The 20,347-nt window shown below is 45.5% G+C and overlaps 1 protein-coding gene and 1 long non-coding RNA gene across 7 annotated transcripts in view; one reads left to right on the plus strand and one right to left on the minus strand.

The window, feature by feature from the left end:
- On the minus strand, nucleotides 1-16,133 carry LOC110510210 (RAC-beta serine/threonine-protein kinase-like). Of its 6 annotated transcripts, none has more exons than XM_036968203.1 (16): nucleotides 15,846-16,133; nucleotides 11,268-11,435; nucleotides 10,920-11,048; nucleotides 10,523-10,634; nucleotides 10,162-10,309; nucleotides 9,616-9,747; nucleotides 9,072-9,137; nucleotides 8,085-8,153; nucleotides 6,983-7,105; nucleotides 6,534-6,662; nucleotides 5,781-5,995; nucleotides 5,250-5,337; nucleotides 4,627-4,729; nucleotides 3,797-4,526; nucleotides 782-1,759; nucleotides 1-681 (listed from the first exon to the last, which is right to left on the minus strand). In XM_036968203.1, the coding sequence occupies exons 2-14, from the start codon at nucleotides 11,311-11,313 to the stop codon at nucleotides 4,447-4,449; spliced, it is 1,440 nt and encodes a 479-aa protein (XP_036824098.1). In that variant the 5' UTR covers nucleotides 11,314-11,435; nucleotides 15,846-16,133; the 3' UTR covers nucleotides 1-681; nucleotides 782-1,759; nucleotides 3,797-4,446. The 6 variants fall into 6 exon arrangements, with proteins under 6 accessions (XP_036824098.1, XP_036824097.1, XP_036824101.1 ...); XM_036968202.1 differs by having other exon boundaries at nucleotides 1-731; XM_036968206.1 differs by having other exon boundaries at nucleotides 1-281; nucleotides 382-1,759.
- The window catches only part of LOC118945346, a 12,163-nt gene continuing 6,487 nt past the window's right edge, over nucleotides 14,672-20,347 (plus strand). Inside the window, exons 1-2 of the long non-coding RNA XR_005040509.1 lie at nucleotides 14,672-14,994; nucleotides 20,167-20,286. This is a non-coding gene — a long non-coding RNA (uncharacterized LOC118945346). The remainder of the gene's footprint in view (nucleotides 14,995-20,166; nucleotides 20,287-20,347) is intronic.

Raw genomic sequence — 20,347 nt, forward strand, 5'->3', positions numbered from 1 at the left:
TTTAAATTGAAATAATATTTCATTGAATTAAACATTTATGAATGTTAAATGAGTAGTAATGTCTTCAAAAGGGGTCAGGGAAACAGTGAGGTGGAAAACAACAGAACTAGACAAAAACAAAAAAACAATAATAGTTAGTCTCAGAAACAATTTCCAAACGGCACACAATGGACACATGACTATCAGGACAGAGAAAAACCTGGATCTCGTTGACCAGTGACTGTCAGCAGTCAGACAGCATACGAAGAGGAGCAGGCGTGATCACTACATTCAACACACACCTGATGTTGTGGCCAGAACGGAGCCCCGTCACTGATCCACTCAACACCACCTGATGTTGTGGCCAGAACGGAGCCCCGTCACTGATCCACTCAACACCACCTGATGTTGTGGCCAGAACGGAGCCCCGTCACTGATCCACTCAACACCACCTGATGTTGTGGCCAGAACGGAGCCCCGTCACTGATCCACTCAACACCACCTGATGTTGTGGCCAGAACGGAGCCCCGTCACTGATCCACTCAACACCACCTGATGTTGTGGCCAGAACGGAGCCCCGTCACTGATCCACTCAACACCACCTGATGTTGTGGCCAGAACGGAGCCCCGTCACTGATCCACTCAACACCACCTGATGTTGTGGCCAGAACGGAGCCCCGTCACTGATCCACTCAACACCACCTGATGTTGTGGCCAGAACAGAGCCCCGTCACTGATCCACTCAACACCACCTGATGTTGTGGCCAGAACGGAGCCCCGTCACTGATCCACTCAACACCACCTGTGCGGACATTTTTGATAGTACAGCAGACGTTTATGACATTTGAAAGAGGAAACGAAGCAACAAAATAACAAAGAATAAAACATACAAATCTCATAATTCGAGTAAAAAGAGGTCTGCTTAAGTAACTAAGTGCTAGTCGACCGTTGTAAATCACATGCCTGGTGCGTCTCGATCAAAGACCAGATGTGTTGAGACAGGTCCTGAATTAAAAACAGGGTTTAAAAATCCGTACCTATACACATTGTACAGTGATTCATTCATACATTTTCTCTGTAGCAACTTTGTGTTCTGTTCACAACGATCCCAGTCAAAAAAAAGCGCAATACTAGTTCATTTCACTGAATTACAGTTAAAGTAGTGCTCCCTCCTGCATCTCTTTTTGGAAATCCAGAGTAGGTTTTTGAGCTCCGAGTCGGAAAAACTCTGTTGTGTGATGTCGCCAATTATTCTACTGATACCAATGCACGTCAAGCTCGCTTACATTTGAGCGCTCACACGACTTCACTGACATACGCACACATACAAACACAAAATGCAGACATTCAGTTTTGGTTGTCCCACCTTTTCTCCAAGCACACAAACACATTGACAGAGAAACAGCTTCATAGTTTACCACGACCGCCTTGCCCCCCTCCAGTAGGACCACTTCAACACTATTGGTAACAGCTAGTTACAGAAAAGAGCACTTGGATAAATCACAGAAATATGACTCCTTATAAACTGTAACAATGAGAGAGAGAGAGAAAACTTTTCTTTCTCATTTGTGAAAACAAGAATCACTTCAGTGTTTTTTTTCTTTTACCCAGCAGTGTGAGTGAGTGGGTTAGCGTGAGAAGGACGAGGGGGTACAGAGAGGGGAAAAGAGGGAGCGACAGACACAGAACGAAAATGAGAGAGCGAGAACAAGAAAGAAAGAAAACTGAGTTTAAGAGATCAGTGTCTCAATTCCATCCAAATCAGAGGAGCAGTAGTGTCCTATAGGATCACCTATAGGTCCTAGTCCTCCCTGTGAGGAGCAGTAGTGTCCTATAGGACAACCTATAGGTACTAGTCCCCCATGTGAGGAGCAGTAGTGTCCTATATGACCACCTATAGGTCCTAGTCCTCCCTGTGAGGAGCAGTAGTGTCCTATAGGACCACCTATAGGTCCTAGTCCTCCCTGTGAGGAGCAGTAGTGTCCTATAGGACCACCTATAGGTCCTAGTCCTCCCTGTGAGGAGCAGTAGTGTCCTATAGGACCACCTATAGGTCCTAGTCCTCCCTGTGAGGAGCAGTAGTGTCCTATAGGACCACCTATAGGTCCTAGTCCTCCCTGTGAGGAGCAGTAGTGTCCTATAGGACCACCTATAGGTCCTAGTCCTCCCTGTGAGGAGCAGTACTGTCCTATAGGTCCTAGTCCTCCCTGTGAGGAGCAGTAGTGTCCTATAGGACCACCTATAGGTCCTAGTCCTCCCTGTGAGGAGCAGTAGTGTCCTATAGGACCACCTATAGGTCCTAGTCCTCCCTGTGAGGAGCAGTAGTGTCCTATAGGACCACCTATAGGTCCTAGTCCTCCCTGTGAGGAGCAGTAGTGTCCTATAGGACCACCTATAGGTCCTAGTCCTCCCTGTGAGGAGCAGTAGTGTCCTATAGGACCACCTATAGGTCCTAGTCCTCCCTGTGAGGAGCAGTAGTGTCCTATAGGACCACCTATAGGTCTTAGTCCTCCCTGTGAGGAGCAGTAGTGTCCTATAGGACCACCTATAGGTCCTAGTCCTCCCTGTGAGGAGCAGTAGTGTCCTATAGGACCACCTATAGGTCCTAGTCCTCCCTGTGAGGAGCAGTAGTGTCCTATAGGACCGCCTATAGGTACTAGTCCCCCATGTGAGGAGCAGTAGTGTCCTATAGGACCGCCTATAGGTCCTAGTCCTCCCTGTGAGGAGCAGTAGTGTCCTATAGGACCACCTATAGGTCCTAGTCCTCCCTGTGAGGAGCAGTAGTGTCCTATAGGACCACCTATAGGTACTAGTCCTCCCTGTGAGGAGCAGTAGTGTCCTATAGGACCACCTATAGGTCCTAGTCCTCCCTGTGAGGAGCAGTAGTGTCCTATAGGACCACCTATAGGTCCTAGTCCTCCCTGTGAGGAGCAGTAGTGTCCTATAGGACCACCTATAGGTCCTAGTCCTCCCTGTGAGGAGCAGTAGTGTCCTATAGGACCACCTATAGGTCCTAGTCCTCCCTGTGAGGAGCAGTAGTGTCCTATAGGACCACCTATAGGTCCTAGTCCTCCCTGTGAGGAGCAGTAGTGTCCTATAGGACCACCTATAGGTCCTAGTCCTCCCTGTGAGGAGCAGTAGTGTCCTATAGGACCACCTATAGGTCCTAGTCCTCCCTGTGAAGAGCAGTAGTGTCCTATAGGACCACCTATAGGTCCTAGTCCTCCCTGTGAGGAGCAGTGGTGTCCTATAGGACCACCTATAGGTCCTAGTCCCCTATGTGAGGAGCAGTAGTGTCCTATAGGACCACCTATAGGTCCTAGTCCTCCCTGTGAGGAGCAGTAGTGTCCTATAGAACCACCTATAGGTCCTAGTCCTCCCTGTGAGGAGCAGTAGTGTCCTATAGGACCACCTATAGGTCCTAGTCCTCCCTGTGAGGAGCAGTAGTGTCCTATAGGACCACCTATAGGTCCTAGTCCTCCCTGTGAGGAGCAGTAGTGTCCTATAGGACCACCTATATGTACTAGTCCTCCCTGTGAGGAGCAGTAGTGTCCTATAGGACCACCTATAGGTACTAGTCCCCCATGTGAGGAGCAGTAGTGTCCTATAGGACCACCTATAGGTCCTAGTCCTCCCTGTGAGGAGCAGTAGTGTCCTATAGGACCACCTATAGGTACTAGTCCCCCATGTGAGGAGCAGTAGTGTCCTATAGGATCACCTATAGGTACTAGTCCTCCCTGTGAGGAGCAGTAGTGTCTGACAGGACCACCTATAGGTACTAGTCCCCCATGTGAGGAGCAGTAGTGTCCTATAGGACCACCTATAGGTCCTAGTCCTCCCTGTGAGGAGCAGTAGTGTCCTATAGGACCACCCTGCCCAACCCTCTTCCTGGAGATCTACTGTCCTGCAGGTTCAGTCCAACCCTAATTTAGCCATTCTGATTCAGCTAGTTAAGGTCTTGTTGAGCAGCTAATTAGTAGAATCAGGTGTGTTAAATTAGGGTTGAACTGAAAACCCACAGGACGGTAGATCTCCAGGAAGAGGGTTGAACTGAAAACCCACAGGACGGTAGATCTCCAGGAAGAGGGTTGAACTGAAAACCCACAGGACGGTAGATCTCCAGGAAGAGGGATGGGCAGCCCTGTACTAGACCTTCCAGTGAGGAGCAGTAGTGTCCTGGATGATATGCTACTGCTGCCGATGTTGACGACGTGAGGTATTGACTGAGGTCCTGTGCAGTTCACAGGCTGCTGTTGTGCGTGACTGTAGTGTAGGCGGGTTTGAGCAGACAAGATGGCTGCAAGACTAGGCACTTAAATCCCCGCTGTGACCAGAGATCCATTGGCCTGTGTGGAGTCTCAAGCTTGCAGTCTTTTTTTTACAAGAAAGTGTGTGTGTGTGTGTGTGTGGATGAGAGTGTGAACTGATGCTCTATGCATATCTTCAGTGTGTATGGTAAAGACGGGGTCACTCTCGTATGCTGGCAGAGTAAGAGAACTGGGGGAAGTGTGCTGGCTGGTTGGGGATGCCACAGTCCAGGTTGGTATCTAGAACACGAAGAAAACACTCAGTCAACATCACCTCTAAAAGCATGCTTGGTGGCATATTGTGTCACACACAGACCAACAGGCACACACATGAACTCACACTTGTCTGGAGGCGTGACGGTGATGGTCTGTGCCGTGAACTCGTCGTCGAAGTAACGTGTATCAGTCTCTGACGTCACCTGAGGCTTGAAGGGCGGAGTCAGCTGAGGAGGGAGAGAGCAAGCAGTGATTGATTGGCAAATGGTCTGCTTGACACTCAGCATCAAGAGGGATTAGGGTGTAAGGCCCTGCGATAGACTAGTGTCCTGTCCAGGGGGCGTACTTGTATTTCAAGCTGCCTCGCGCTACAGAAACAGACTACTTACTTTACTTATTTATGATGCAAGGTCATTCAGGGATCAGTCAGATGGCAGTCGACGTGGAACTAACCCATTGTGATATCTGACTGCAAAAACGGCGGCAGGTAGCCTAGTGGTTAGAGCGTTGGGCCAGTAACCGAAAGGTTGCTGGATCGAATCCCAGAGCTGACAAGGTAAAAGTTCTGCCCCTGAACAAGGCAGTTAACCTCCGGTAGGCCGTCATTGTAAATAAGAATTTGTTCTTAACTGACATGCCTAGTTAAATAATGGTCATACTTATAAAAAAAAAAATCAAAGACCTGGAATGCCACCATTTATTGACTGACTATCAGTAGCGCTAAGCTATCAGCCTCCAGTCACTCACCTTTCTATCTACCACGTCCTGCCAGTTGATGGAGGTGAAGAACTTGTGGGACATCACTTCTTTGGCATCATCCGGTCCTCCCCCTAACCTGTCAATAACACAAATCAGAGGTTGCTTCAAATGGTGCAGTGCTTTTCTGAAGAAGAGCATCTCACGTTTTTTTTTGCCAGAGAGCTCCAAATAGTGATCATTTTGGTCGCATATGCTCCTGAATGTTTTGCTGGAAGACTTGGAATTTTTATTTGGAAACACCAGTGTGCCGAGAAAAAAATTAAAACTGAGCATAAACCTAGGGCTTGTTTCTAGCCTTTAACTAACCTTGTGGGGACACACAATTGATTCCCTAACCCTTTCACTAACCCCAAAACCGAACCCTAACCTTTAACCCCTAACCTTAACTCTAAAAACTTCCTAGAAATAGCCTTTTTCCTTCTGAGGACTTGAGCAAATACCCAGCTAAACACAAATGGGGTCCTCCCTGAGCAGGCCGGTCAAACGGTCACACCTCCCACCCCCCCAAGCACCACGTACCTTTGCTTGGGATCCTTTTTGAGCAGGCCGCTGAGCAGGGCCCTGCCCTCTGGGGCCAGGTTCTTGGGGAATCGGATCTCCTCCATGAGGATGAGCTCAAAAAGCCGCTCGTGGTCTTGGTTGTAGAAGGGCAGCCGACCGCACATCATCTCGTACATGACCACGCCCAGGCCCCACCAGTCCACCGCCCGGCCGTAGTCATTGTCCTCCAGCACCTGGACGGGCGGGGAGGGAGGGAAGGAGCTTTGTTCACAGTGCAGGCCTTAATGCTCAAAATCAGATCGTTTTTTTGTCTGTCTAAACAACAATTTGCAGTTGACCAGATTGGATTTGAGTCACTTTATGGGGTCTTCAAAAGGAATGTTCCAGAGGCAATCGATTGATAAAATTACCATACAGTATGAGGCATCTTTCTACCTAAATACTCACTGCATTAACATAAAACATAAAAACAATGGATTATCAGATTATCAAGCCAACTCATCTTAAAGTAATAAATGGCCCCAATAAAAACAAGTGGTTCTTCCAGCAACACCACATTGAGTCTAAAATGGTCTCTCTCCTTGTCTTACTTCCTGCATTTGTACTGCTACAAAAAGAGAAGACATTTTGCAACTGGAAATTGAAAAAGTTATTCCCTATTAGTTTGTGTTTTCTTACGTATGGTGCTTATTAATGAACACAGCTAAGATTGTATGACAACTGTGTAGCATGTGCTTGTGCCACTAGCCATGCCCAGCAGCGGGCCCTCACCTCCGGCGCCAGGTACTCCGGGGTGCCGCAGAAGGTCTTCATGGTGGCACCGTCCGTGATGCCCTCCTTACACAGCCCAAAGTCTGTGATTTTAACATGTCCATCATTGTCCAGCATTAGATTCTCCAGCTGAGAAGATGCAGCGAGATGGATGTGATATTAGAACAGAGTTTCAAAACATTATTGAGACAGTTCTAACATTATAAAGAGAACGACAGCCAGTTTGAATAGTTGGAGCGGGGAATTTAACCCCAGTCTCCAGTGGGGAGAGGAATGTGTCTAAGTTGGGCGTTTGGCACCATTATTATCACCATTTAGGAAAATCACATGACTGAAGTATGAAGGCAGAATGTGTTTGTCACTCGGTTCAGGAAAACCCAAGTCCTTAGATGAATATGAAAGCAGGATGGGTGACTATGAAAGCAGGACAGAATCTTCACAGTGCCTACCTTCAGGTCCCTGTATACCACGTCACGAGAATGGAGGTACTCCAACGCAGATACGATCTCAGCGCCATAGAAACGGGCCCGGTCTTCCGTGAACACACGATCCCGAGACAGGTGGAAGAAGAGCTAGAGGGAAGAAGAGAGCAAAAGAGAGTGAAAAAAAAAGGGATTGATTTGAGATGTTTTGATATAACACTTACACCATCACAATTTAAAAAAATACCTTTTACAAAATTAGCCAAATCCATTAAAACGGTATAGTATTTAATTGAATGAGAAGGTTCATGTCACCATTTAGATTTTAGTCATTTAGCAGACACTCTTATCCAGAGAGACTTACAGTTAGTGTGTTCATCTTAAAAGGCCAAGTGTAGCAAAAAACATTATTTTACTGTGTTTTATATACATTTCCACACTGAGGTTGAAATAATAATGTAACATTGTCAAAAAGAAGATAATGCCCTTTATGCGTGACATTTCAGCCTGTTTTGGTGGGATGGAATTTTGGCCTTCCATGGTGACGTCACCGGGCAATAAATTAGTTAATAGACCAATTAGAAAGAGCGTTCCAAACTTCTCTGCCAATAACAACTAGTTTTCCCTTCCCCACTCCGACCACTCCCAGACAGTCCCAGCTAAATTTGTGGTTCAGAAATTGCTTCTTTTTGACCATTTTAATTGAAAACACAGTAAGATTCTTAAATTGTTACCCAGAAATGATTTGATATTGAAATAGAAACATCTGCATTGGCCCTTTAAGATAGCTAGATGAGACAACCACATATCACATTCATAGTAACAACCAGCAAAGTCAGTGCTAGTAAGAAAAGACAAGTGCAAAGTAAGATTCACCCTTATCTTAATCCTGGTGACATGAAAGGGTGCACATTTTGGTTTTTGCCATAGCACTGTTTTGCAATAACTGTCTTGTAATAGAGATGTGTCTACTGTTTTGCAAAAAAAGTGTTTATCATTTGCATTTAGTGTGAAAACAATGTGAAATTACAATCTGTTAATTATTGTTTTGGCCATGTGGATCCCAGTGTTCAAGCAATCTAATTGTGTGTGTGCTCATGTGTATCTGTGTGTACATTGGGACACCCACCTCTCCTCCGTTGGCGTATTCCATCACAAAACATAATCGGTCATGAGTCTGGAAAGCGTATTTCAGTGTCTGGAAGGGTGGAAGAAGACAATTGATCAATGTCCTCCTATTAGATCAGATGTTTCTTTATCGTCTGATGTTCACAGGTATTTGCTAAGTACCAGAAAATGTGCTGTGATAAGAAAAGATTAACAACAAAAATATAGAGACATGTCATAGGCTAGGCATGACAAATACAAATTCATGAAAAAGGCAAGACAAAAATGACAGCTTTTACTATCAACAGCCCATCTCCAGTCCTCCGGTCCCCCCAACAGCCCATCTCCAGTCCTCCCAACAGCCCATCTCCAGTCCCCCCAACAGCCCATCTCCAGTCCTCCGGTCCCCCCAACAGCCCATCTCCAGTCCTCCGGTCCCCCCAACAGCCCATCTCCAGTCCCCCCAACAGCCCATCTCCAGTCCCCCCAACAGCCCATCTCCAGTCCCCCCAACAGCCCATCTCCAGTCCCCCCAACAGCCCATCTCCAGTCCCCCCAACAGCCCATCTCCGGTCCCCCCAACAACCCAACTCCAGTCCTCCGGTCCCCCCAACAGCCCATCTCCAGTCCCCCCAACAGCCCATCTCCAGTCCCCCCAACAGCCCATCTCCAGTCCCCCCAACAACCCATCTCCAGTCCCCCCAACAACCCATCTCCAGTCCTCCGGTCCTCCGGTCCCCCCAACAACCCATCTCCAGTCCTCCGGTCCCCCCAATAGTACACATTTCTGTAGTAAACCCGGACAAGCACGCCTGATTTAACTTGTCAACTAATCATCAATGAGATGAATCAGGGGAGTTTGTCCGGGGCTACAACGACAAAGTGTGCCGTTGGGGCTACTGGAGGACTGGAGTTGGGAACCACTGCTCCCCATGACTATACAGTACGTGTGGGGGTTCCGTTCTGGACCAGCACATGTAATGAGGTGAGAGGAACACGGAGCACTCACCGTGAGGAAGGGATGCCGGGTGTTCTGTAACACTCTGCTCTCCGTAACCGTGTGCGCTACCTCGTCCTGGACACACAGATCAGAGGGTCAGCCTTTTACAGCAACACATACATAAGAATCACGGCTCAGTCATTGTCAAATAGATTCCCTCCTTCACAAGTCACCGAAGCCAGGGTATGTTCAGAAGGTATTACTGGAAACACGAGAGAACACAGGACATTCCAAATTTGCGCATTGGCGGCTTCTTGTATGAGATGAAGCCCGGTGATGCAAGTGTTAAGACAACGTTAAGAAACACAACATAATAGAAACAATTTAAATATCCTTTGCTTATAACATAAATATACCACAGCTGTCAGCCAATCAGAATTCAGTGCTCCAACCACCCAGTTTATAAAACAAAATATACCACATACTATGCACAATAAAGAACTATTAAGACTACAGATCAGGCCTAATGGATACGGATCGTCATTCCCCAATAACAAACCGATGGCCAGTAGTCACCACTGTAAAGTGGTATAGGTTAGGCCTATTTCGTTACCTTAGCGATGATGACCTCCTTGCGCAGGATCTTCATGGCGTAATGCATCCCCGTGGCTTTCTCCTTGACCAGGATCACCTTGCCAAACGTGCCCTTCCCAAGCAGCTTCAAGTAGTCAAAGTCACTCATCGTCTGACAACACAGAGACAGAGTTGGACAATCAACTATCTTATCTTGGGTGACCCAGCCCAGCCAAACACATTCACAATGGGAAGGATGGACAGTGGTAGTGATGACGAAGTGTGATACTTTACAAAACAGATCAATCACACACCTGCGCAGGAACAAACCAGGATTCAACCATTGTGGAAGAACAATTAGCATTTATTTGTGTGACTCTTACCTTTACCTTGTAAGCATTTGTATCTGTCATATGCACAGTATATGTTACTGCACACACACTCACTTTAGAGTTGGTCTTGGACATGGCTACACACACACACACACACACACACACACACACACCCCTTTAGAGTTGGTCTTAGACATGGCTACACACACACACTCACTTTAGAGTTGGTCTTGGACAAGGCCACACACACTCACCACTTTAGAGTTGGTCTTGGACATGGCCACCTCCATCTCCTCAATGCTGCTGCTGTCGCTGGGAGAACCAAACAGGTCCATGGGCTCCTCCTCCTCTCGTACCTTCAACCCATTGGCAACCGCCTGGATGGCACGCATCCACCCCTCTCTGACACACACACACACACACAATGTGCAATTACTACATCATAGTGAGCTTGTAGGATTCCTTTGAACCACGAAGAGTTTGTCCGTGACACAGACAGAAACATATCCCTCCCTCCACCTCTGTTGACTACTGTTATTCCTCCTCCCCACTGTCTACCTACCCTTTCTATTGGCCCCTTCTCACACCTCATAATTACCCATATCCCCTCCTCACCTCTCTGCATTGCTTTCTACATGGAAGGTCCTCTCGATGACAGTGGTCCACTGCAGGCAGCGGATAACGAACGTGTTCGGCTTGGGCCGCTCCGTTTTCATCAGCTGGCATTCTGGGACGAAAGAGGAGACAGAGAAGAGGGATCAAGCGTTACAAATGTTTTAATGCCTCAATCCATTGTTTTTACCTCTGTTGTTTCATTTACAAAGTGTGAACTGTGAAGATCCCCAAAGCAACATCCAGGCCTGCAAACACCAAAACACTCCATTTAAGTGTTCTGTACAGAGGTGATGAGAGGACAGCAGGTCCTGCTCTGTAAACCCTGCTACAGAACCAACACTGCACAGAGTCCCCTGTGACATCATCAACAATAGTTTTCACTTTGAGGGACCCTCACCTCCCACTGAGAAATTGTTGAGAGGGGGCAAGCTCTGGTCAGACAGCTCAGGCTTCTCTTTGTAGCCGATGAAGGAGCCGTCACTCTTCAGGATGAAGTAGCGCGGCCTCCAAGTCTTGATGTACTCACCTGCATAGAGAAGCAAGTGGGCTTGAGTACACAGCACCCGAAAACCCTCATAGCCTAGTCTCTGAGGTTAGGCACAATGCACATTATTATGGCAGCTACATAGTTCGGATTAGAATGTGTCGAGACATGTATGGCTTTGTCAGACAATGTTATTGAAATTGTGTTTGAAAGTGATTATATTACATTTGCTGTGAATAATAAGAAACGGAGGGTCCTCACCTCTCTTGTGGAGCCATCCTTCCCTGACTACGCTGGCCTCATTCATAGTGAAGGGTGGAAAGGTTGTGGAAGGGGGTAGAGGTGGGGAATGGGAGGGGTAAAGGGAGGGGGGCCTGGGTAACTGTTGGACTGGTCAGGAGGATGTCAGTGTAAACATTGCCCCACCACCTAGACAAAAAATAAAACAACATGAGAGAATATTAAATGACAGCTAACCTAGATGTGTTTGCAAGACATAGCCTACACAGAGTATGAAGAGATGAGCAGAGATTGACAGTGTTTTGCATCCAAGATGATTTTCCCGGCAAAAAATATTACTGGCACCTAACCTGTCTGGCTAAATGACAAAAAACTAAAACTTTTATGAAACATAGCTTGTATTTGACAATGGGGCAAAACTAGGGGTGTAGTTCTGCCGGGGCGTGGAGGAGTGGCGTGCCTTCACTGTTTTCTATTGGAGAATACACAGAGCTGGTAAAACTATTTCCGGAAAATGTATTCTGATAAATTATACTACCACAAAAATTCCATGAAAAACAATAATGTTGGCATCTTCCCTGTGCTCTCACTGCGGTGGCGACAATGATTAAGAACTATAGGCTACATGTGCGCGATGCGGAGGCCCGTCAGATGCTTGACCACTTTGGCCAATCAAAACTAAGAAAAATAAATCCTAATTCACAGTGGGTCTGCCTTGATGCTCCTAAAACTCCACGGACCACCTCTTGCGCAGTGGAACCCAGAACGATTTGTGACCACTTGGTTATGGTGACACCGTTCTGCTGAGGACATCCAACCAGGTGGCCACCGCAAAGCCCTCTCTGGAAGTTGCTGTAGCCCTGTTTGGGATATCTAGCCTACATTGGATATTGGTTGAGACGCAGGTCCCGTTCTACACTGAACAAGAATAGAAACGCAGAATGTAAAGTGTTGGTCCCATGTTTCATGAGCTGAAATAAAAGATCCCAGTAATGTAACATACGCACAAAAAGCGTATTTATCTCAAATATTTTGCACAAATTTGTTTACATCCATGTTAGTGAGCATTTCTCCTTTCCCAAGATAATCCATCCACCTGACAAGTGTGGCATATCAAGAAGCTGATTAAACGGCATGATCATTACACAGGTGCACCTTGTGCTGGGGACAATAAAAGGCCACTAAAATGTGCAGTTTTGTCACACAACACAATGCCACAGATGTCTCAAGTCGAGGGAGCATGCAATTGGCATGCTGAATTCAGTAATGTCCAGTAGAGCTGTTGCCAGACAATTTAATGTTAATTTCTCTACAATAATTCTCCTCCAACTTCGTTTTAGAGAATTTGGCAGTATGTCCAACCGGCCTCACAACCGCAAACCACGTGTAACCACGCCAGACCAGAACCTCCACATCTGGCTTCTTCACCTGCGGGATCCTCTGAGACGAGCCATCCGGACAGGTGATGAAACTGTGGGTTTGCACAACTGAAGAATTTCTGCACAAACTGTCAGAAACAGTCTCAGGTAAGCTCATCTGCGTGCTCGTCGTCCTCACACGGGTCTTGACCCGACTGCAGTTCAGCGTCGTAACCAACTTCAGTGGGCAAATGCTCACCTTCGATGGCCACTGGCACGCTGGAGAAGTGTGCTCTTCACGGATTAATCCTGGTTTCAACTGTACCGGGCAGATGGCAGACAGCGTGTATGGCATCATGTGAATGAGCTGATGTCAGCGTTGTGAACAGAGTGCCCCACTCTGGGGCGGTGGGGTTATAGTATGGGCAGGCATAAGCTACGGACAACGAACACAATTGCATTTTATCGATAGCAAGTTGAATGCACAGAGATACTGTGACGGATACTGAGGCCCATTGTCGTACCATTCATCCACTGCCATCACCTCATGTTTCAGCATGATAATGCACCATGTCGCAAGGATCTGTACACAATTCCTGGAAGCAGAAAATGTCCCATTTCTTACATGGCCTGCATACTCACCAGACATGTCACCCATTGAGCATGTTTAGGATGCTCTGGATGAACACGTACGAAAGCGTGTTCCAGTTCCCACCAATATCCCATAACTTCCCACAGTCATTGAAGAGGAGTGGGACAACATGCCACAGGCCACAATCAACAGCCTGATCAACTCTACGTGAAGGAGATGTGTTGCGCTGCCTGAGGCAAATGGTGGTCACACCAGATACTGACAGGTTCTGATCCACTCCCCTACATTTTTTTTGATAGTTCACCTCTGTTTTCTTTTATTCTGGAATAGGGTATACTGTAACCATGTGTTTAAGCTAGTCAAATCAAAGTGTTTCCAATACAAAGCTACACAATACAATGAAATGCCTACTTGCAATGAAGCTCTCCTTGCAAACAGTGCAATGATATCAAGCAATATGTATTTATATTAGGATATAGCCTACAAATAGCTATACCACTCAGTCGTAGGCCTATTAGGCTATAAGCCTACTACAAATGATAATTCCTGAACTGGCCGGATGGCAGAGCTGTCCTTCAGCATCACAAGTTGGTTCAACTTCTTTAACATCATTGAACGATCCAGGCACTGTCCTTTCAGCACCATTGCAGGGCGCTCATCTTATCAAGATCAGTTGCCTATGGCTAATAGTCATACTCATCACTTATTATTATTACAAATACAAAATGTACTTGTCAAAATGCTGCTCATTTAGTAAAGTTAGATCAAAGCCGAAGCAATGTCTTGCAAGATCACAATTTTTAATTTGCATTTTACATAACAGAACCAAATATAAAACCATAGCACAGTAGGCCTATAAAGTTACCGTTACACCAAAAACACCTACTGTAATTTATAACGAGCTTTTAGGATGGTTAGTTGAAGCTGAATAGTTAACAAAAAAAAATAGTATGGGCCAAAGCAGAACCCACCACTAGGCAGGATATATGCATTGATTGAAACAAAATACAAGAAAGGCTAATAGTTTGTTAACACCATCTGCTCTAATTCTCTCTCGAAACAGTCATTCAAGAATATCTAAATGCATATTCCCGGTAAAACGTGAATAATTATAATTCAAGATTGACAGTGATGATGGCATATTTGAGGCCTATGCCTAACTTGGTGTTTGAGGATATTAAAAAACTGAAATGTTTTTGAGACAATGTATGTGGGCATAGGCAGACGTTGCAATTGAAGGATGCATTGTTTATAATGATAGGCTATTCAATTGTTTACATCTGTCGGTACAAACTTTGATAGAGGAAAATATTACGTAAATGTTTTAAACGCGCTCCCTCACCTAAAAAAAGCACTAAGCACTATACCACTGGGCAAGACTTGTGCTGCAAGAACACATAATTCTCCTTTAAAAACAACTGGGAACTCGTTAATCTCCGACCTCAGTGCGTTCAAGACAACTGGGAACTCGTTAATCTCCGACTTCAGTGCATTCAAGACAACAGGGAACTCGGAAAAACGAGCCCCGACTGGGAAAAATATTTTTCTAAATGTCTTCCAACTCGGAATTCCAACTCGGGAACTAGGGACTCTTTCTATAGCTCTGACTTTCCGACCTGAAGATCAATGACTTCATGACTTGACCTCGTATTTTTCCGAGTTCCCAGTTGTCTTGAAAGCACCAATGGATCAGAGAAACGTGCCAGTGGGTACCAGCAAGCACACCAGCACAGCGGGATCAAGTGTTGCAATGCAACGGGTGTCCAGGGGCGCAAACGACATCGATTTGGCCAGCTAGGTAGGCGCCTGGCAGACACGCAAATCAGCTGTCAAAACTATAGCTAACTAAAACCTGTTTTGCTTGAGAGCTAGCTAGCTAGCTACTCAGGACAGGCTGAAACTTGATATTATATATATATGTGACGTTATATATACACACATACAGATATCTGGAGCGCAATGACTAATCAATAACTGCTATTTTGTTGACAATCGATGTGTAATGGATCGACGATGGTGCATCTGACTGTAGCAAGCTATAATAAGAATAGCAAATTAAATTCACTTAAATAGATAGGGTTAAATTGAAATGGCACAAACGGTCTGAATGTTGGATAGCCGCTTCTATCTCGACCTAGCTAGATCAGCTAATCACGTTTTTGGTAAACAGCTCACACGACACTAACTTTAGTATCATCATCATAGCAGCTAGCTAACGCTAGCTAGTTGGCAATCTGTTAGCTGGCAAGTCCAGCTTCAACTCTGAACAGGGACCGACAACAACACCTGTCACTTTTCTACCAGCAACTGAAACTTGAACGTACACGTGTAACGTCTTACAACTTCACTTCCCCATTTACTCTTTATCTTTATCAAGTTATCCTATATTGTAAACAAACATAAGAAACCTCTACTATAACATTTGACGTTAGCTAGCTAGCTACGCTAGGTTCCATTTGCTCCCCGCCATGGCCTCTTGAGAATAAGTAGACACCGATGAACCTCGTCTGTTCATCGAGTACGATATGGGAATGGCCCACCGACTAACTATCTCTGTGCAACAAGGACGTCTCAGGATGGTTGTTTTCAGCAAGTTATCGATCCTGCACCTTTTATCCCTGTGTAGCTAACGTTAGCTAGTTACGTTACCTGAGTTTCGCCTGCTTGCTGCAGTGGTGTGTTTGCGAAGTGGGTGCACTAGTATGAGCCGTAAAAAATATATACATGCGTATTTATACGCTGTTTTCTCACTTAGCCCCACGTTGTTCTTGTTTATTTGATAGACTCAACCCAGTACAGATACAATCTTTGTTACAGGCCATCCAAGAAGGAATCCCAAACAGGCAACAACAACAAAACAAAAAAATACGTAGTTGGGACACGTTGTGCGTCAGCCCGAGCAGATGTCCCCCTGTGTCTGGGCCCGTGACGAAACGGCCTTGCTATACGGGATCCTTGGGACGTCCCTACCCCCCCATTTAAATTTAAATTTAAAATGGTTATAAAATCAAATCTTATTTGTCACATACACATGTTTAGCAGATGTTAATGCGAGTGTAGCGAAATGCTTGTGCTTCTAGTTCCGACAATGCAGTAATATCTAACAATTTAACAACTATCTTATACACACAAGTGTAAAGGAATGAATAAGAATATGTACATAAAAAATATATGAATGAGCGATGGTCGAACGGCATAGGCAAGATGCAGTAGATGGTATAGAGTACAGTATATACATATGAGATGAGTAATGTAGGGTATGTAAAAATTATATAAAGTGGCTAGTGATACATTTATTACATTACATATTACATTTTTCATTATTAATGGGGCTACAGTTGAGTCAGTGTGTTGGCAGCAGCCACTCAATGTTAGTGATGGGTGTTTAACAGTCTGATGGCCTTGAGAAAGAAGCTGTTTTTCAGTCTCTCGTTCCCCACTTTGATGCACCTGTACTGACCTCGCCTTCTGGATGATAGCAGGGTGAACAGGAAGTGGCTCGGGTGGTTGTTGTCCTTGATGATCTTTTTGGCCTTCCTGTGACATCGGGTGGTGTAGGTGTCATGGAGGGCAGGTAGTTTGCTCCCGGTGATGCGTTGTGCAGACCTCACTACCCTCTGGAGAGCCTTACGGTTGTGGGCGGAGCAGTTGCCGTACCAGGCGGTGATACTGCCCGACAGGATGCTCTCGATTGTGCATTTGTAAAAGTTTGTGAGTGTTTTTGGTGACAAGCCAAATATCTTCAGCCTCCTGAGGTTGAAGAGGCGCTGCTGCGCCTTCTTCACCACACCATCTGTGTGGGTGGACCATTTCAGTTTGTCCGTGATGTGTACACCGAGGGACTTAAAACTTTCCACCTTCTCCACTACTGTCCCATCTATGTGGATAGGGGGCTGCTCCCTCTACTGTTTCCTGAAGTCCACGATCATCTCCTTTGTTTTGTTGACATTGAGTGTGAGGTTATTTCCCTGACACCACACTCTGAGGGCCCTCACCTCCTTCCTGTAGGTCGTCTCGTCGTTGTTGGTAATCAGGCCTACCACTTTAGTGTCGTCTGCAAACTTGATGATTGAGTTGGAGGCGTGCATGGCCACGCAGTCATGGGTGAACAGGGAGAACAGGAGAGGGCTGAGAACGCACCCTTGTGGGGCCCCAGTGGTGAGGATCAGCGAGGTGGAGATGCTGTTTCCTACCCTCACCACCTGGGGGCGGCCCGCCAGGAAGTCCAGGACCCAGTTGCACAGGGCGGGGTCGAGACCCAGCGTCTCGAGCTTAATTGACGAGTTTGGAGGGTACTATGGTGTTAAATGCTGAGCTGAAGTCGATGAACAGCATTCTTACATAGGTATTCCTCTTGTCCAGATGGGTTAGGGCAGTGTGCAGTGTGATTGCGATTGCGTCGTCTGTGGACTTATTGGGGTGGTAAGCAAATTGGAGTGGGTCTAGGGTGTCAGGTAGGGTGGAGGTGATATGGTCCTTGACTAGTCTCTCAAAGCACTTCATGATGACGGAAGTGAGTGTTACGGGGCGATAGTCATTTAGCTCAGTTACCGTAGCGTTCTTGGGAACAGGAACAATGGTGGGTCATGGTGGGTATTCGGTCATGTTTCCGGTCACCTTGACCTGATTAAAAGCAGTGGTTCGTGCTTTCAGTTTTGTGCGAATGCTGCCATCAATCCACGGTTTCTGGTTGGGGAAGGATTTAATAGACTCTGTGGGTACAACATCACCGATGCACTTGCTAATAAACTCACTAACCAAATCAGCGTATTCATCAATGTTATTGTCCGACGCTATGTGGAACATATCCCAGTCCACGTGATCGAAGCAATCTTGAAGCGTGGAATCCGATTGGTTGGACCAGCTTTGAACAGACCTGAGCATGGGCGCTTCCTGTTTTAGTTTCTATCTATAGGCTGGGAGCTACAAAATGGAGTCGTGGTCAAATGTTCTGAAAGGAGGGCGGGGGAGGGATTTGTATGTGTCGCGGAAGTTAGAATAACAATGATCCAGGGTTTTGCCAGCTCGGGTCGCACATTTGATATGCTGATAAAATTTAGGGAGTCTTGTTTTCAGATTTTAAATTCTCCAGCTACAAATTGAAATTTGAAATGGTTAAGATAAGGGTTAAGGCAGTGTTTCCCAAACTCGGTCCTTGATTATTAGTGTTGATTGTTAGTGCTAGGGGGAAAAACATGCTCCTCTTGGGGTCCTGAGGTTTGAGTTTGGGAAACCCTGGGTTAAGGTTAGGGTTACGTAATGGTTAGGGTTAAGGGTAGAGGTTGAGTTTGGGGTTAGGATAGGGACGTCCCAAGTCTCTCGGATTGCCCGGGACCGTTTCGCCAGGGTCCAGACATATAGGGGGACAACTGCTCAGGCTGACGCAACTCGTTCACACACATCGTTCACACACATCTCCACCCAGGGAGTCATCCCATACTTCTACAATTTCAAGGAAGACATAGCCTGTCTTCTCTTGAGAGCCAAGTCTGCCTTTGGCGGCCTTTCTCAATACGCAATACGCATGCCAGATCTTACAATGCCTGGATAGTTATAATTTATCCAACCCATTTACCTAAAATATACATTAGCTGAATTTATTACAATTGAGGAAAATTACTTGATAGTTGTGTGTGCGTGTGTGTGTGTGTGCGCGTGCGTGTTCATTTGTGGAAGAGTGGTTGAAGTGATCAAATTCATTTTTGTATCCACCGTCACGTTTATCTGTGTCAAATAATGACAAATGAATTATCAAGCTGGAGAATAATTTTAAACAAATATGTAACATCATTTTATTCATAAAGTCACAAAGTCAGTTAAGAACAATTTTTTATTTACAATGACGGCCTAACAGAAGACAAAAGGCCTCCTGCTTGGACGGGGGCTGGGATTATTAATGAAACTGATCTCAGGCAGAGGTCGACCCTCGCTTTTAATTCGCACCTTTTCCGTGTACCCCAGATAATGAAAGGAGTTCTTCAACAAAAAGTCCACAATTTTCGGCAGTGTTGGCCATTCTATCATTCTGGCGGAGAAAACTGCACACTCGCGCTGGTTGCTAGCTAGCTACGGAAGTTAGCAAGGCAAATGTAAATAAATTGCTTTAATTGGACACAAAAATAAAGTTCTAAAACCAAGAAAACCATTCATAATATACCTCCTCCTTCTCCTGTAATTTGAAAAAAATATTTGAATTGAAAAATGTAAAAATCTATCTATCACTCTTCGCTCTTTATCTCTATCCAACAATGTCACCAAGCTTCTCAGCACATAGAACCACCATAATGCTCAATGGCACTATCCTAATACAACACACTAGGTTCATTCTCTGATCCTAATTCTATGATTAGATGTACAACATGTCAGTTTATACGGCAAAAGCTTTGATTTGTTGGAGGACGTCCTCCGGAAGTGTTCATAATTACCATGTGTGTCTATGGAAGGTGGTGAGGCCTATGAGCCTCCTAGGTTTTGTATTGAAGTCAATGTAGACAGAGGAGGATGGAAGCTAGCTGTCCTCCGGCTACACCATGGTGCTACCCCAGACAGTGCTGTTGAAGTTACTGTAGACCTTCATTGCAAACAGTGTATTTTAATCAATTATTTGGTGATATATGCATATATTTAGTATAGTTTTATCTAAAAAAGGATAACTTATTAAATGTTCCGCAAGCCAACTCTGAATGTGCATTTACTTCCAAAGAATGTGCTGCTCAATGAGGTATAAACTCAAACTCATAAACTTACATTCACTTTCTTTGTTAAAATGGATCTGACTTTAGGCACTCGTGTCAGTTGGCTCTCATTTGATAATTTTAGTCATTTAGCAGACACTCTTATCCAGAGGAACTTACAGTAGTGAGACCAGACATTTTCATACTGGTCCCCTGTGGGAATTAAATGAGCCACACGGGACTCTCCTCTGATAATCGGAGGACCTTATTTATAATCAGCTCCTATTCTATTATAGGTAGAAAAGCTCCAGCAGGCGTACAGCTACATTCGGATGCCCTCCAACTGCCTGCTCACCTGTGGGGAAACATACAAACTCTGCTGTGATTCTACTGAGAAAAATAAGATACAACCTTTGGTACAATAAATGTTTCCATAAATGTCTTAGATCATCATGTATTTGTGAACCCCCATTGAAT

Source organism: Oncorhynchus mykiss, chromosome Y (assembly GCF_013265735.2).
Source record: "Oncorhynchus mykiss isolate Arlee chromosome Y, USDA_OmykA_1.1, whole genome shotgun sequence".
NCBI lineage: Eukaryota > Metazoa > Chordata > Actinopteri > Salmoniformes > Salmonidae > Oncorhynchus > Oncorhynchus mykiss.

Excerpts from the sequence above, each read along its gene's own strand:
- LOC110510210 (XM_036968203.1), bottom strand. The coding sequence starts at position 11,313 with ATGAATGAGGCCAGCGTAGTCAGGGAAGGATGGCTCCACAAGAGAG. Across the intron at positions 10,635-10,919 it reads CAACAATTTCTCAGTGGGAG|AATGCCAGCTGATGAAAACG; the intron begins GTGAGGGTCCCT and ends CTTTCGTCCCAG. Across the intron at positions 8,154-9,071 it reads CCCGGCATCCCTTCCTCACG|ACACTGAAATACGCTTTCCA; the intron begins GTGAGTGCTCCG and ends CCACCCTTCCAG.